Here is a 17,498-nt window from a genome sequence, read left to right on the forward strand (position 1 = left end):
GACAATCCTCAAGGCCAAGTGAAGAATCTTGTAGTTTGACCCCCGTCTGTGCCACATCGTTTAGTGTGCGCGCCACTACGTTGGCAAGACAACAACAAAAAACTACAGGAAATATGGTCGTTTAATGTGAGGTTTAGCGATGTTAGGATTTTGAATTACGTGTAGTGTACACCCGGCTTGGATATCAGAGCTCAAAACCAATATTGACTCATTGGGGATCCACCATAAATATTTGCTTATTTATGTAGGGCAATTTGTTTCATTTCCTTATAGGCATGCTGAGATACAAGTAGCCTACATTGGAATATTTACAGACACAGCAGACAGACAGCAGATACAGTGCATTCGGAAAGTATTCAGATCCCTTGACTTTTACCACATTTTGTTACCATACAGCCTTATTCTAAAATAAAATAAATAAAATCCTCATCAAACTACAATACCCCGCAATGACAAAGCGAAAACAGGTTTTTATATATTTTTTGTAAATGTATAAAATAAACATAAATACCTTATTTACATAAGTATTCAGACCCTTTGCTATGAGATTGAGCTCAAGTGCATCTAGTTTCAATTGATCATCCTTGAGCTGTTTCTACAACTTGATTGGAGTCCACCTGTGGTAAATTAAATTGATTGGACATGATTTGGAAAGGCACACACCTGTCTATATAAGGTCCCACATTTGACACTGCATGTCAGAGCAAAAACCAAGCCATGAGGTCGAAGGAATTGTCCGTAGCGTTCCGAGACAGGATTGTGTCGCGGCACAGATTTGGGGAAGGGTACCAAAAAAATGTCTGCAGCATTGAAGGTCCCTAAGAACACAGTGGCCTCCATCATTCTTAAATGGAAGAAGTTTGGAACCACCAAGACTCTTCCTAGAGCTGGCCGCCCGGCCAAACTGAGCAATCGGGGGAGAAGGGCCTTGGTCAGGGAGGTGACCAAGAACCTGATGGGCACTCTGACAGAGATCCAGAGTTCCTCTGTGAAGATGGGAGAACCTTCCAAAAGGACAACCATCTCTGCAGCACTCCACCAATCAAGCATTTATGGTAGAGTGGCCAGACAGAAGCCACTTCTCAGTAAAAAGCACATGACAGCCCGCTTAGAGTTTTCCAAAAGGCACTTAAAGATTCTCAGACCATGAAAAACAAGATTGAACTCTTTGGCCTGAATGCCAAGCATCACATCTGGAGGAAACCTGGCACCATCCCTACGGTGAAGCATGGTGGTGGCAGTATCATGCTGTGGGGATGTTTTTCAGCGGCAGGGACTGGGACTAGTCAGGATCGAGGGGAAAGATGAACGGAGCAAAGTACAGAGAGAATATTGATGAAAATCTGCTCCAGAGCGCTCAGGACTGCAGACTGGGGCAACGGTTCACCTTCCAGCAGGACAACGACCCTAAGCAGACAGCCAAGACAACGCAGGAGTGGCTTCGGGACAAGTCTCTGAATGTCCATGAGTGGCCCAGCCAGAGGCCGGACTTGAACCCGATCTAACATCTCTGGAGAGACCTGAAAATAGCTGTGCAGTGACTCTCCCCATCCAACCTGACAGAGCTTGAGAGGATATGCAGAGAAGAATGGGAGAAACTCCCCAAATACAGGTGTGCCAAGCTTGTAGCGTCATATCCAAGAAGACTCGAGGCTGTAATCGCTGCCAAAGGTGCTTCAACAAAGTACTGAGTGAAGGGTCTGAATACTTATGTAAATGTGATATTTCAGTTTTGTATTTAATACATTTGCAAACATTTAGAAAAAGCTGTTTTTGCTTTGTCATTATGGGGTATTGTGTGTAGATTGAGGGGGAAAAAAACAATTTAATCCATTTTAGAATAAGGCTGTAACGTAACATCTCTGAATGCACTGTATATTACACTTTCAAAACATATTTTTATTTTGTTTCATCCAAACGGAGAAATCAACTGATACAGGGTGTCAAAATGATGAAACTTTTAACTTTATCAGTGCATTATTTATTATTGGAGCAACTCTGTAAACAGAATTTAACACAAATTCCCCTGGTTGTCAAATACAAGGGGCATACGATCCAAACTGTCTGTTTCGTTTTAAAACAAAAGAGTGAATTCAAGAGAGACAAAGGCATACATTAAAACATAGCTATATAGCATATGTTTTACGCATGGATTATAACTAATGTATTCGCTAACCTCGTTCCCAGCGGGAACGACTTGAGATTAGCGTATTTGCAAGCAACACATATTGCATCCCAAGCCCTTTATTTTACTTTGTTCTTCTGCTGGATCCTCTTCAGACGTTCATGGAAAGAAGGAGGAACTGAAAAGAAAAAAGTAATTTCACAATCAACAGCAAATCATGTCTTGGTGGGCACATTACACCGGATGGACTTTACAGTGGAAACATATACACATTATACAAAATGTAATGTTCATGTTATATTATACAATGTTTACTATACCTGCAGCATGTTCATATTGACCTCGCCTTTCTTGCTTTTGTCCAATGCTTGGAAAACCCCTGGGGCAGGACAAATGCATTTTTGGGGTCAACAACATTTTTTTGGGGGGGTAGAAAACATTTAACATCTCTGAGTGTTTACTTGTTTCACGATTTCTCCATGAAAATCCAAGTTATTTGAACAGCTATATCCCATAAAGTCCCTTTGTACTCACTGAACATATTTTCCAGGCGGACGATGCAGGTGAGGTAGTCATCAAAGTCGATGTCGTAGTTATCATCAGCGTACCTCAAGCCAAGCAGCTGGAGGAGTTTAGTGTTCAGATGCATGCCTTGGATGGTGGAGACATTATTAGTTAGGCTCTGATTCACACTGAAGTTACACCTTTGTCTTTATGAGCCCCTGAAATGTCTTCTTGAGAAAGCCTGGGAGTACTCACAGAGAAAGAGACCTTCAAGATCAAAGACAGGATTCAACACTAGCATTCTACCATTGAGATATTATGTTATATGCTGGCATTCTATGCTAACCTTATGTACCACGCGGTAGTCTCTCACCTGCTGCTTTGAGGGCTATGCGGAGTTCATAGGAGGACATCTTCCCTGACCGGTCCGTGTCATAAGAGATGAAGAGCATCTGCAACAAACACCATAGACATCGTTATCACTTCCACTCTACACACATGTTCAATATTGAATTGCCACCATAGGCTATTGTATAACAATGTATATGTTATTGTAACTGACAGTAACACGTAGTCATGCTGTACTTACAATCCATTTCTTCATCTTTTCCCAGAAGACCTTGAACTCCTGAAACTCAAGCTGCCCTGAATTGTCAACCTGGATTGATCTGTCAAGGCAAATAACCTACATGACCAAAAGTATGTGGACACCTGCTCTTCAAACATCTCATTCCAAAATCATGGGCATTAATATGGAGTTGGTCCCCCCTCTGCTGTATTAACAGCCTCCACTCTTCTGGGAAGGCTTTCCACTAGATGTTGGAACATTGCTGCGGGGACTTGCTTCCATTCAGCTACATTCAGCATTAGTGAGGTCGGGCACTGATGTAGGGCGATTTGGCCTGGCTCGCAGTCGGCGTTCCAATTCATCTCAAAGGTGTTTGATGGGGTTGATGTCAGGGCTCTGTGCAGGCCAGTCAAGTTCTTTCACACTGATCTCAACAAACCATTTCTGTATGGACCTCGCTTTGTGCACAGGGCATTGTCATGCTGAAACAGCAAAGGGCCTTCCCCAAACTGTTGGTTTGGAAGCAAGGTTGGAAGCACAGAATCGTCTAGAATGTCATTGTAGGCTGTAGTGTTAAGATTTCCCTTCACTGGAACTAAAGGGCCTAGCCCGAACCATGAAAAACAGCCACAGACCATTATTCCTCCTCCACAAAAAACTTGACAGTTGGCACTATGCGTTCGTGCAGGTAGCGTTCTCCTGGCACCAGCCAAACCCAGATTCGTCTGTTGGACTGCCAGATAGTGAAGCGTGATTCATCACGGCAACAGCACCTCCTTACCTTCAGGCTCTGATCAGTCCCTACACCCAAACAAGGGCATTGCGTTCTTCCACCTCTGGCCTGCTGGTCCCCCTACCTCTGCGGAAGCACAGTTCCCGCTCAGCCCAGTCAAAACTGTTCGCTGCTCTGGCACCCCAATGGTGGAACAAGCTCCCTCACGACGCCAGGACTGCGGAGTCACTGACCACCTTCCGGAGACACTTGAAACCCTACCTCTTTAAGGAATACCTGGGATAGTATAAAAGTAATCCTTCTACCCCTTCCCTCCCACCCCACCAAAAAATAAAATAAAATAAAAAATAATAAAAAAATAAAATTTTAAATAAAAATAAACAAATAAAAATAAAAATAAAAATAAAATAAAAAAAACAACAGCAATATATATATATATATATAAAACAAATGAAAATTAAAAACATACTCTAAAAAATAAAAAATAAAAATGTTGAAATAAAAAAAATTGGGAAAAATAAAACTATTACAAATTAAATAAAAATAAAAAACAAATGTTGTAAAGTGGTTATCCCACTGGCTATAAGGTGAATGCACCAATTTGTAAGTCGCTCTGAATAAGAGCGTCTGCTAAATGACGTAAATGTAAATGTAATCACTGCAGAAAACGCGTTTCCACTGCTCCAGAGTCCAATGACGGTGAGTTTTACACCACTCCAGCCGATGTTTGGCATTGCGATTGGTGATCTTAGGCTTGTGTGCGGCTGCTCAGCCATGGAAGCCCATTTAATTAAACTCCAGACAAACAGTTATTGCGCTGACGTTGCTTCCAGAGGCAGTTTGGAACTCAGTAGTGAGTGCTGCAACCGAGGACAGACAATCTTTACGTACTTCAGCACACGGGGTCCCGTTCTGTGAGCTTGTGTGGCCTACCACTTCGCGGCTGAGCCGTTGTTGCTCCTAGACGTTTCCACTTCACAATAACAGCACTTACAGTTCACAGAGGCAGCTCTAGCAGGGCAGAAATTTGACAAACTGACTTGTTGGAAAGGTGGCATCCTATGACAGTGCCACGTTGAAAGTCACTGAGCTCTTCAGTAAGGCCATTCTACTTCCAATGCTTGTCTATGGAGATTGCATGGCTGTCTGCTTGATTTTATACACTCATCAGCAACAGGTGAGGCTGAAATAGCCAAATCCCCTAATTTGAAGGAGTGTCCACATACATTTGTATATATAGTGTATATTCTAAAAGCATATAATCAATATTGATCACAGTAATGCATTTTCCAAAGCCTCATTATAGGCGTTTAGGAAAGGTGAAGGATACATCCATCAGGTTGATGATGCTGTGGCAGGTGTTGAGACTGAGACCGTTAAACTTGATTTCTCTCCCTGAAGGAAAAGAGAGGAACATCATAACAAAATAATCATAACATTATAACATCTGTAATCCATGATAGTATAACCTCACAGACCCAGTGTGAAAGTTTTTCTAATTTAAAGAGTCAAACAATGTGCGTGTGGATTTGTATTCAAATGACATTTGTTGAATTGCTCTTCACGCTAACATCTGAGTTGTAGCGAAACACAATGGATGTGACTTTTACGCTTTGAACACACCGACTGCGTCATTGGGCAAAATAGTATGCAGCATCATCTAGATATGTGTGCAACAAAAGTTCAACATTCACCTTCTGCTACCATTTCTGTCAACCCGTTTACGCACAGTTTTACACATACGTTCGATAAATCCAACGTATGCACCACACAGAACGCACTGCAACTGCCTCTGCAACGCAATGCTGCAAGGCAAATGCAGCGTTCCATTGGAAATGAATGTACTTCTGGTGTACCAAAACGCAAATGACGCAGTCGGTGTGTTCAAAGCGTAAAGAGGAGGGCTGCTTACTCCTGCTCAGTACTCCATTCAACATCTGCTGAAGCTCATTGGCAGAGATGGCCTGGTCCTAGTGAGAAGGCGAAATAGACAAAATATGACATTCTGGTTATGACCAATAGGGGGCGCACACGTTTCAACATTTATTCACCACATGCACAGGAAACAACAGGTGTAAAACAGTACAGTGAAATTCTTACATTGAGAGCCCTTTCAGGTCAGTGACAGTACCTTATTCAATGTGCAGGGTTTATACACAAAAAGTGACTGGTAGTAGGAATATATAAATACTTCTGGTAATATACAGTACTAATGGTAATATATACATGTAAACAGGAGTCATAGTGACCAGTAGCATAAATAGATAGATAATAATAATAATAAAATAATAATATGCCATTTAGCAGACGCTTTTATAGATACTAATGGAAATCAATAATCAATTAACCGCAGCGTAATGAATGGTAGAAATAGATCTAATCAATCATTACTTTAGCAGCGACATAGGTGTGAGGGGGTGTGTGGGTGTAAGTGTGTGGCATCAGTAATGAGTGTGTGAGTGAGGCTGTATGCGAGTGTGTGTATGTGTGTGTGCACGTGAATAAGAGTGACAGTGAAGGTGTGTGTGTCAGAGTCTGTGTGGAGAGAGAGAGCAGTAGTTGTTAGCCATTTAACAGTCTTATGGCCAGAGGATACGACATTCCTTCGACATGCTTATGGTATCTGAATCAGTGACATTGGCAGTTTAACAGAAACACCTCTACTCTTCCTAATGTCTTATAATATTCAGACTTTCTTACCGAACCAGCAATCTTTTCAAACAGCCTCCTCAGTCCCTTCTCCTCATCCGTCTCCTCCTCTGGTAGACTGGGCATTGGGGGCTGAGAGACATCACAAACACATCATCAACACGAAGTAAAGAGCATCTCAGCATTGCAGTTTTGTGGTATTCAATGGCAGAGTACTTACATCTGGCAGATGAGCATCTACTGTGTTTCCCATCTCCCTGTTGATGACAACATCCTGTGATTAGCTTTCTATCACAGCAAATCTTACATGGAATGACAGTTTAGGCTACATGCAATATTAAAAGCCAAACAAATCTTATGTCGATTGCCTACAGCCATTGAGGGCTTTCATTCAACCTTTCTCTTAATCAACTATCTACTTGAAACTAATACTGATTCACAGACAATACTCCAAACGGAAATATCATACATGGTTCCAGCTGCCTTCTCAGAGAAGATGCGTATGAGGAAGTCGGCCTCGTCGTGGGGCTGGAAGGTGGTGGGCACCAGCAGGTAGTTCCCTGGGGGCAAGGTGAAGCGCTCAGAGATCTCCCTCACGTTGATGTAGGTCTTACTGCGAGCCTTGGACCCATTGTAACGGAAGAAGTCTTTACCTAGGTGGTCCTCATCTGCAGGGGCCTGAGTGAGAAGAGAGAGGGAGGGACATGTTTTTAGATACCCTTCAAATTTGAATGAGGAACTTTGTGATTAACCGCAATAACTATAGGTAGCATGTACTAGGAAATTGAAAACCAATGTATTCCTATTGTTTGTGCATATGGTCTCTTTGCCTGTAGTCTCTCTAACCTCGTAAAGAGCAAAGCCAATGGTTTGCAGGTCCAGTCCCTCTTTCCTCAGCGCGCGGCGGTTCTTCTGCATCAGAGCGATGACCACGCTGCACTTGTCATTATCATCGTCAGCATGCACCAGGGTCAGCTTGAACTGAGGGTTGGTCCAAAATGTATCTGGGGAAAACAGGTTTAAATGTTTATTTTATTGCTGGGCTGGAACAAAAGCCTATCTGGCACTCCAGAATCAGGGTTGGCCCCTTCTGGCACAGTGGATTCATCATAAAGATACAATTGGCATTCCTTTTTTATATGGGTCATCAAACTTTGTATGACCCAAACTGACTGTCACATTACAAAGCTCAGATAGACGTTCAGATAATAATGTATTGTGTAGAACATATACATTACCAGTCAAAAGTTTGGACACACCTACTCATTCAAGGGTTTTTCTTTATTTTTACTATTTTCTACATTGTAGAATAATAGTGAAGACATCAAAACTATGCAACAACACATATGGAATCATGTGTTAAACAAAAAAGTGTTAAACAAATCAAAATATATTTTAGATTTGAGATACTTCAAATAGCCACCCTTTGCCTTGATGACAGCTTTGCACTCTCTTGGCATTCTCTCAACTAGCTTCATGAGGTAGTCACCTTGAATGCATTTCAATTAACAGGTGTGCCTTCTTAAAAGTTAATTGGTGGAATTTCTTTCCTTCTTAATACGTTTGAGCCAATCAGTTGTGTTGTGACAAGGTAGGGGGGGTATACAGAAGATAGCCCTATTTGGTAAAAGACCAAGTCCATATTATGGCAAGAACAGCTCAAATAAGCAAAGAGAAATTACAGTCCATCATTACTTTAAGACATGAAGGTCAGTCAATACAGATAATTTCAAGAACTTTGAAAGTTTCTTCAAGTGTAGTCCCTAAAACCATCAACTGGCTCTCATGAGGACCGCCACAGGAACGGAAGACCCAGAGTTACCTCTGCTGCAGAGGATAAGTTCATTAGAGTTACCAGCCTCAGAAATTGCAGGCCAAATAAATGCTTCAGAGTTCAAGTCATAGACACATCTCAACATCAACTGTTCAGAGGGGACTGTGTGAATCAGGCCTTCATGGTCGAATTGCTGCTAAGAAACCACTACTAAAGGACACCAATAAGAAGAAGAGACCTGCTTGGGCCAAGAAACACGAGCAATGGACATTAGACTGGTGGAAATTTGTCCTTTGGTCTGAAGTCCAAATTTGAGATTTTTGGTTCCAACCGCCGTGTCTTTGTGAGACACGTGTGGGTGAACGGATGATCTCCGCATGTGTAGTTCCCACCGTAAAGCATGGAGGAGGAGGTGTTATGGTGTGGGGGTGCTTTGCTGGTGACACTGTCTGTGATTTATTTAGAATTCAAGGCACACTTAACCAGCATGGCTTCCACAGCATTCTGCAGCAATACGCCATCCCATCTGGTTTGGCCTTATCATTTGTTTTTCAACAGGACCAGGCTGTGTAAGGGCTATTTTACCAAGAAGGAGAGTGATGGAGTGCTGCATCAGATGACGTGGCCTCCACAATCCCCCAACCTCAACCCAATTGAGATGGTTTGGGATGAGTTGGACGGCAGAGTGAAGGAAAAGTAGCCAACAAGTGCTCAGCATATGTGGGAACTCCTTCAAGATTGTTGAAAAAGCATTCCATGTGAAGCTGGTTGAGAGAATGCCAAGAGTGTGCAAAGCTGTCATCAAGGCAAATGGAGGCTATTTGAAGAATCTCAAATATAAATATAAAATATATTTTGATTTGTTTAACACTTCTTTGGTTACTACATGATTCCATATGTGGTATTTCATAGTTTTTATGTCTTCACTATTATTCTACAATGTAGAAAATAGTAAAAAAAATAAAGAAAAACCCTGGAATGAGTAGGTGTGTCCAAACTTTTGACTGGTACTGTATGTTAATCTCTCATGTAGAATAGGGAATCAAGTCAAGTCTATTTATTACATTTCTGTCTGCAACCTTGTCCTCTCACCTATGAAGTTCCTGCAGCCGCCTGCGGTGGAGCCACGGATCCAATTGCCCTCGAACATGTTCACCTCCCACTTCCGCTTGCTGTCGTCCGTCAGAGAGTCCGGCGTCAGGTTGCAGATCTCTATCTTGTCGTAGTTGGCCTTGAAGTCCTCAAACTCCATCCTGAAACAAGCAACCATTTTGATTCAGAAAAGTCTTCACTGTATACAGGAGTGGTCCCCAGACCTTGTCTGGTAACTGTTCAGGGCCACTGGAAAGCACATTGCTGTTGAACATGCCAACAACATGCGGGAAACTTTGCCATATGTAAAACTATTAAAATCACTGTTGTTACTAACCAGAATTCACCATCATCCATGGAGTTCTGAAGAATGCGTTTTTTCTCAGAACTGTCGATTACATTCCACTCCCTAGACCTGTGAGAGAGAAAACAGATAACAGAACAACCACTCTCTCATAGTGCATAGTGTATGCTGGTTTTTATTCCTACTCATCTCAGCAACACCTGATGGAAATGAACTGGACTCACTCGTCACTCCAGGCACCGTTCCATTCCACCTGTCCCCAAGGGTTCCTGATCCGGATCAGCTTGATCTTTTTTCCTCCGTAGTTGACTTCCTCAAGGCCTGTGATGGAGTAGGCATGTCCCTTCACCAGTCCTGAAGCTGTCTGGGCCTCTGACTCAGCAGAGCTGGTGATCTGGAGAGAAAAAAAACTATCTTTATCAGTCACCAAAGACCAGAACTATGTCTCTCAGACCTGGACCCGTATTGACAAAGTGTCTCATAGTAGTAGGAGTGTGGATCTAGGATCAGGTCCATCCTGTCTATATTATCTTATTCATTGTGATCTAAAAGACAAAAACTGATCCTATATCTGACCAGCACTCCTATCCTGAGACGCTTTGGAAATACAGGACCTGGTGTCTAAGGACCCCATGTATAATGGTCTTCCATTGAAACTGGTTTAGGAGGCCCTTACGTCGATAGAGCAGCCCATCATTGAGCCTCTGTCGTGGGCCTTCTTTATGATGTTGAAGAGGTCGGTTGGAGCGCTTTTGGTTTCGTATGTCTCCCCCACGCCGCCAGTGAAGTCCTCCATGGCCTCCAGGGTAGAGCCTCCCTTCAGGGACTCATAGCTCCCGTTCAACCTGACAGGACAAGGAATGGGATGGAATGGGTTAACTAGGGATATAATGGGTGTCAAATAGCAGGCATTTGAAAATTAACCCAAGCTTTGCAGAGTGGTCTGCATGCATTTGGTGAAAAATTGGTTACAATCATCCAATACTCATGTTTTACATGAACTACACACTATCAAGCAAACGTGACGATAACAAACGTCAACAGTTGTACAAAACACTTATTTTAGTTTGCATAAATGTTATACCTGTACTTTTCAAAGTTTACAAGTTACACATACTTGGCATAGGCCTTCTCCAGCAATGCGCTCCAAAACTCGTTGTTGGATGCAGAGTGGAGCAGCACCAGGCGGTTCCTCACAGCAGGCAGTCGGTCATCCACCACCACGTCCAGCCATCTGTTGTGCTGCCAGAACTGGAGGAGAGAGACATGTCAGACTATACTTACGAATGACTTCCTTTAACTAAATAATTGTGTAATCACTGATGTCAATACAGTAAATACTATGTAACAATGAACATTTAAGACTCAAACATTCTGTAAATAATGTAATATTGTCATACAGATTAAACGCTATATTATGTCAATAAATGTGATGCGCAGTTGATAGCTGTGTAGTGAGTGAGTCTACCTGGAAGTGGAAGATGCCAGCATAGCGGTGGTCAAAGCCCTGGTCATTGGGCACCACTCTGGCCAGGGTCTCCTTATGGAGGGTCAGAGAGGCAATGGCTGCCAGGAGCCAGCAGTCCCCTGGGTGACAGAGAGAGAGAGGTGATGAGTCAGGACCTACACACTGAAAGCCATAGATATAACCCCCAATCTTAGCAGTCTTATGTAATGCTATAGAATCAAAGTCTTAAACTCAAGGCCAGCGGGCCACATCAGGCCCGCAAGCTGCTTTCTTGTGGTCCCCAGACAAATATCTCACTGTCATTTCTAGTGTTTGGATATCGATGTATGATATATACGATTCGTATCATTTAAGAAGTACTATGTGAACTAACCTAGCGCTCCTTGGCATATGTCTGTCCTGTCAGCCCCACCGACTATGAATTCGGGATTCTCACAGAGCTCCTGTAAAAGAATAGGAGCAGGTGTATGAGGCTTAGTGACAGTGGAGAAACAGCTTTTAATGGAGAGGGGGTTAGGAGGGACTCTGCCGCCTCGTGTAGGTGTGTTCACATTCCTGGTGTCTTAATCAGTCAAAGTCCCCAGTCACTGGAACGCAGAAACACAGAGAGGCGGTACAGGTATTCATTCACAAGGATCACCCAAGAGAGAAATGCTTAAGGATCAGTTACAGGGTTTTCTTGGAGGTTTGAGGTATGCTAGTTTGAATAGTTGATCACAGATCTTAATAGTTACACATTGCAGTATCAATCTTGGCAAGGCACTCAATCTCAACGGCAAAGTGTGTGGTCAGCGTTATGTATTGAAATGCACAGTGTGAATGTTGCTGTGGATATACAATGAGTGAAAACTGGTTAGCATGAGCTCTTAAGATTAGCTAACCTCTCTGAGCACATAACCTGTCAACCACCACTCCCAGCAAAGTCAACACAGAGAGAAAACATTCAATGCATGCTTCAAGGCTACATTCCAGAAGACTGTGCCCTTCATGTGAGACGGGCATGTACAGTATCTCCGGCTTAATTTATGTGCAGGACACTTTAAAGTTTCAAGATATGAACACTGCAGAAAGGGCATTAAATATTAGCCAGATAAAAGTATTCCTTTCTTGCAGAACTGGTTTTAAAGTGATGGTTGGATAAAAGCTCGTCATCAACAGATAGAACTGGCCAGGTCTTGAGGTTTGATGTAATCCGAATAAGGTAAATATAAGGACTATAGTCTTCTATACTTTAACACTGCATATTGTCTTGCCTTCAGAACAAATGAGCTCAATCTACCTACCTACTCAACAGAGACCCCATCCAGGCCATTCATTCTCAACGATCAACTACAAATGTTCTAATTACACTGTAATTACCACTGTAATTACTGTATTCTTTCAGTCACATTAGCTCACTCGGAGTAGACCATTTGTACTGTAGCTTTACATACCCCAGGTCTCTTCCATTCAAAGGTGATGGGCACGCTCTGGCTGTAGTAGAGGGATGAGTCGCAGGCAGGGAAGTCTGGGTCCTCAAACAGTTTCTTCTTCTGTAGACACTCCTGCCTCAGCTGCTCAAACGTCTTCCCATCCGCTTGGGTGCTGATCGACTTGGTGGACATCTTGAGGGCTCAGACTAAGGGGAAAACTAGGGAGAGATGGAGGACTGTGTCTGTGTGGGAGAGATGTCCCTTGTTTGTGAGCAGTGACAGAGACGGGGAGAGAGAGGTGTTAGTGTTTTTGCCCGTCCTGTGTCTTTGACGTGTATGTGGTTTAGACGGAGTGACAAGCTTGTCAAGCAGGTGGGTAGATAGGTACACGCCCTCCAGACATAAACTGGTTTGTCCTCTACCACGGCAACACACCTGACCTCGCCCACTTTCCCTGCCCAACTGGTTGTTACCGCTCCCTCTCTGATATGGGAGTTCACTATAGAATGTGTTCTGGAATGTCAGGTTTTAGGTAGTGACAGATTTGTCATCACTGCTAACATGTTATGCATATTTGAAGTGGAACAGCACAAGATCAAGTTTTAGATCATAACGATCATGAACAATTTGTGGAGAAATGTTTGATCCCATGATGTTATTAAAAGGCAATTTAAAAAGAAACAATCGTTTATAAATAAAAGGCTGATATGAACATAAAATGTATGTCAACTGACAAGAGTATCCATTTGTTTTATCTTTACCATTATAGATATGAAGCAATACAAACACTCCAAAGTCCAAATCTTTCTCTTAACTTCATCAATTCATTTTCACCCACAAAGAAAAACCAGGTACAGCCAGTCAGATATTACAAAAATATATTTATCCTTCTCAGCATATTACAAATAATGCCACTAACAGAATGGTAAGAAACAAAGTACAACTGTCATTCTTTTCCTGTGATTACTCTCATATTGGTCGCATTCCTGTGATTACTCTCATATATATTCAGCATTTCATAACATAACATTCTCAGTTAGCGGTGATGACGTTTAACAACTGTATGGAGGACACATTCTGGGGAGATGCTGATTTTAAACAACTAAAATAATTGAATAGCCAGAGACCCATTTTTAAGTGCTTTCTTAGATCAATGTGAATATTGTGCGTGCCCGAATAAAACAGGTGTTGACCATCAAGGCACTAGACCATAAATGCAATCCTCATCTGGAATCATGCCAAGCTAACATTCTACATGGAAATTCTACTTTGATGGGAATTTATTGGAAACATTTGGGAAGCCTGAAAAGTTATGAGGTCTCACTAGTAGAACCCATCAGGTAGTTCTCAGTGATAATGCCATAAATCAAATGTCCTTTCCTATGAATCTACCCTCTTACATGTAACTTCTCATTTTGGAATTGTGGATATAAGCATCAAAATAAAACCAAGTCATTTGTTGCAGTATGTTCAGATTAGCATCTCTTATTCTACTCAGAGAGCTTGTCAAAAACAACTTATTGAGTGGGCAATTTTAGCAAGTGACCTTTTGACCTGAAATTAAACCTCTCTGTGATTGGCTTAGGGAAGAAAACATGTATGTTTCCATGGTGACCATGTCTGAGATGAGACCCTCCAGACACAACAGTCTTTTAAACTAAACAAACAGACAGGCCAGACAAAACAAAATGGCTACTGTCCATGTTTCTCCTGCGCTGTTCCCGTCACCAGGAGCAAGTTACAGGCCATGAACTGGACGTTGAGAACTTTGCTGGTGTTGCCCGTGTAGAGCCCCACCAGCTCGCTGGATGAGCCATCCGCGTGGGTCGCCCCATGGGAGTTTCGGATGTCCCACACCCTGACTGAATTGTCCATGGAGGAGGAGGCCACCAGGCTGCTGTCGGGGCTGAACGACAGGCTGGTGACACTGTCCGTGTGGCCCCTCAGGTCCTTGACCAGAGCGCCTGAGGCCAGGTCCCACAGCTTCACCCGCTGGTCCTCGCCCGCAGACGCCAGGTACTTCCCATTGGGCGCGAAGGCTACGGATAACACGGGGCCGCGGTGGCCTGTGAACAGGCGCACTGACGCCCCCTGCTGGGTACTCCAGAGGCGGACGGTTTTATCCGTGGAGCCTGTGGCCAGGTAGTTTGAGTTGGGGTGGAACTTGACGCAGTCCACATCCGCTAGGTGGCCGGCGTAGAGCCTCAGGGGGTAGGTCCTGGAGAAAGTCCAGAGGCGGGCGGTGCGGTCGTGCGAGCCACTGGCGAAGTAGAGGCTGCAGGGGCTGACGTCCACGTCCCAGACGGGGTAGGCATGGCCCTGGTAGAGGGCCGTGTTGGTGAAGCTGCCCAGGTCCCAGTAGCGAATGGACGTGTCCTCCGAGCAGGACAGCAGGCCCGAGCTGTCTGTCAGGAAGGCCGTGCGGAACACTGGGCCGCTGTGGCCGCGCAGCGTCTTGATCTCGCTGCCCGAGCCGTCCTCTTCATCTGCCTGAATAAAGGGGGAAAAAAGCGCATTGACATGCCATTTATCTACCAACTGACTATTTCTGTAAAAATCCTAACCAAAGAAAATCCTCTCACCTCCTCTTCCAGCACGTCGCAGGCCAGGCGGATGTGCGACACGTCGGCCCGGTGTGGCCTGGCCTTCAGTTTCCTGGCCCTAAGGCTCCACAGCTTGACAGCCGAGCTGTCGAACCCGGCGGCCAGCAGCTTGCTGTCGGCCGACACCTCCGCTGCGTTCAGCAGCTGCTCCGTGTGCTGGAAGGCGTAGAAGCACACTGTGGTGAGTGACGGCGGCCCCTCGCGCACCTTCTTAATGCAGTCCTGCAGCGCCTCCAGGGCCGCCTCGCTCTGCGGGATCCCCGTGGGGACCTCCACCACCGTCGCCTCCCCTCCCTCAGGGCCATCCACGCCTGACCACGAGGAGGTAGAGTTGGGGGCCGTGGCTGCGGCCCCGGCCCCGGCAGGTCCAGCACCCGTCGTCCCATATAGCTGGTAGTCGGTGCGTGGCGAGGAGGTGACCTCTACTTGGACGTGGGTGCTGAGGGCCCTGCAGAGGGTACTGTTGTCTTCGCTCTGCAGGTATCGTAACAAGTAACTGTAGGCCGGCTCCGTCAGGTGCACCACGTACTTGTGGTCGAGGAAGGCCAGGAGCTTGGGGTTGGTGGTGACATCCTGCTGGCTGAGGACGTTGCGAAGCTGCTCCACGGTGGAGCGCTGCTCGGCGTCCCCTAGGAAGAGGCTGTGGAAGCGACTGTAGAAGCCGTCCACTGCCCCCTTCAGGCTGCAGCGCACCATGTCCAGGTGGAGGTAAACGAAGAGCGGGTACAGGACGCAGCTCACTTCCTGGCCCCATGGCAAAGCCGCTTCTGGACCAGAGAAAATAAATAAAAGAGTAAGGCCACGATCCTATGCCCACAATAACTAGCATAGCATTTACAATACATTGCTTCATACTAAGTGGTAAGCTAGTATGGACACTGGAACAGCAGCGTACATATCATCAGTCTCTATATAATTTTGAAGTACCTGAGAGAAAATTGCATAGTCTGGAAAATTGTGTCTCGTACTGTTGTGGGTCAGCTTGACAAGGGGCAGCAGAGACAATGTTTGCACACCCCGACTCTGTCTGCACTGCTCAAAGAAAGAGACAATTAATAGGATTAGGTATATGTCCATGAGTAAACACCTGTTACTACTCATCCTAAACTGCGAGATGATGCTTGAGCTTCTCAATAAGTGAGATTTGCTGAATCATGTCTGCAAAAATAGTTGGCATCATTCACCCATTACATCTGTGATACTAGTTTAACTTGATTTTGTCATAGATCTTTGCAGAAGATAACAGCCAGCTCCCACTTCAAAGCCTCACCTGTGAGGTTGGCAGCCATCTCCTCTGCGGACTGGGACAGTTTAGCCCCCTTCAGGGAACTTTCAGTGTCCACATACTGCCTTCGCTTCAGGTACTGAGATACAGTGTACTGGATCTGCTCCGTGCGTACCCGCTTCATAACCTGGGAAAAACAAAACAGTATAACAGCAGAATTTGGACATGGGCAAAAGCAAAGGCTTTAGCTGTGCATTAAGACGTTGTTTAGCTGTTGTAACTTACTGCATTGCATTTCCATAAATGAGTTAACTCATTACAAACACTGCTAAAAACTAGATAGCTATATTAATAGCTTGCTGGAATTACATAGACCCATGAGTAACTCACTTCAGTGCTGTCGGAGAAGAGAAAGATTAGCTATATGGCTAGCTCACACTTGCCAACACAACAACCATTCAATAAAACTGCTAGCCAGTGTTAGCAAGGTCACCATGCAAACTTCGGAGAATCATGAATGACATGTCCGTACAAGTGAGCAACAAATGCACTGGTAAAATGATGCACCAAACAGCTTAGACAAACAGTATTGCAGTCCTGTCATTAGCAAGCTAGCCAGCAGCTAACGTTAGCTAAGCTAGCTAGTCGATAGAAGGGCCACACGGCCCTTTCTGAACTTTAAGCGAGTTTAGCGAAAAACATCTCATCAACAACAACTTGGCCACTCACTGCATATCGTGCTGATATTCTTCGTTGTCAGTTACTGCTATTAAGGAGATAATATTTATGCAATGTGGTTGGTTTTTATCACAAATATCCCGCTACCTTTCGTTGCAACTCCATCATCATGTATGTCCACCCCTCCCATCAAACAGCAGCTTGCTCTCATCTTGGAGTCATCGATCGATCGACTCATCTTACCTGAATGTGAAGGCGAGAAATCTATTTGGTATTCTGTTTACTGCCACCCAAAAAACGACAACTAGCTACTTGCAAAAATCAATCAATCCACAATCAGTAATAATGTAATGTTGATTTTAA

At 44.2% G+C, this 17,498-nt stretch overlaps 2 protein-coding genes across 3 annotated transcripts; both read right to left on the reverse strand.

Annotated features, from left to right (window-relative positions):
• Positions 1 to 105: 105 nt before the first annotated feature.
• LOC311131272 (calpain-9-like) lies at positions 106 to 13,072 on the reverse strand. Its single transcript, XM_084164143.1, has 19 exons — positions 12,651 to 13,072; positions 11,591 to 11,660; positions 11,218 to 11,336; positions 10,867 to 11,000; positions 10,426 to 10,594; positions 9,974 to 10,143; positions 9,783 to 9,860; positions 9,446 to 9,606; positions 7,426 to 7,583; positions 7,049 to 7,257; positions 6,800 to 6,836; positions 6,631 to 6,711; positions 5,843 to 5,900; positions 5,261 to 5,325; positions 3,219 to 3,287; positions 3,003 to 3,081; positions 2,660 to 2,776; positions 2,446 to 2,504; positions 106 to 2,303 (listed from the first exon to the last, which is right to left on the reverse strand). The coding sequence occupies exons 1-19, from the start codon at positions 12,819 to 12,821 to the stop codon at positions 2,277 to 2,279; spliced, it is 2,031 nt and encodes a 676-aa protein (XP_084020269.1). The 5' UTR covers positions 12,822 to 13,072; the 3' UTR covers positions 106 to 2,276.
• Positions 13,073 to 13,493: 421 nt separating this feature from the next.
• LOC311131273 (TAF5-like RNA polymerase II p300/CBP-associated factor-associated factor 65 kDa subunit 5L) lies at positions 13,494 to 17,344 on the reverse strand. 2 transcript variants are annotated; one of them, XM_084164144.1, is made up of 5 exons: positions 17,283 to 17,344; positions 16,503 to 16,644; positions 16,160 to 16,264; positions 15,212 to 15,999; positions 13,494 to 15,119 (listed from the first exon to the last, which is right to left on the reverse strand). In XM_084164144.1, the coding sequence occupies exons 1-5, from the start codon at positions 17,304 to 17,306 to the stop codon at positions 14,322 to 14,324; spliced, it is 1,857 nt and encodes a 618-aa protein (XP_084020270.1). In that variant the 5' UTR covers positions 17,307 to 17,344; the 3' UTR covers positions 13,494 to 14,321. The 2 variants fall into 2 exon arrangements, with proteins under 2 accessions (XP_084020270.1, XP_084020271.1); XM_084164145.1 differs by having other exon boundaries at positions 17,187 to 17,326.
• Positions 17,345 to 17,498: the final 154 nt, after the last annotated feature.

This window comes from Coregonus lavaretus, assembly GCF_964263955.1.
Source record: "Coregonus lavaretus genome assembly, chromosome: 6".
Lineage (NCBI taxonomy): Eukaryota > Metazoa > Chordata > Actinopteri > Salmoniformes > Salmonidae > Coregonus > Coregonus lavaretus.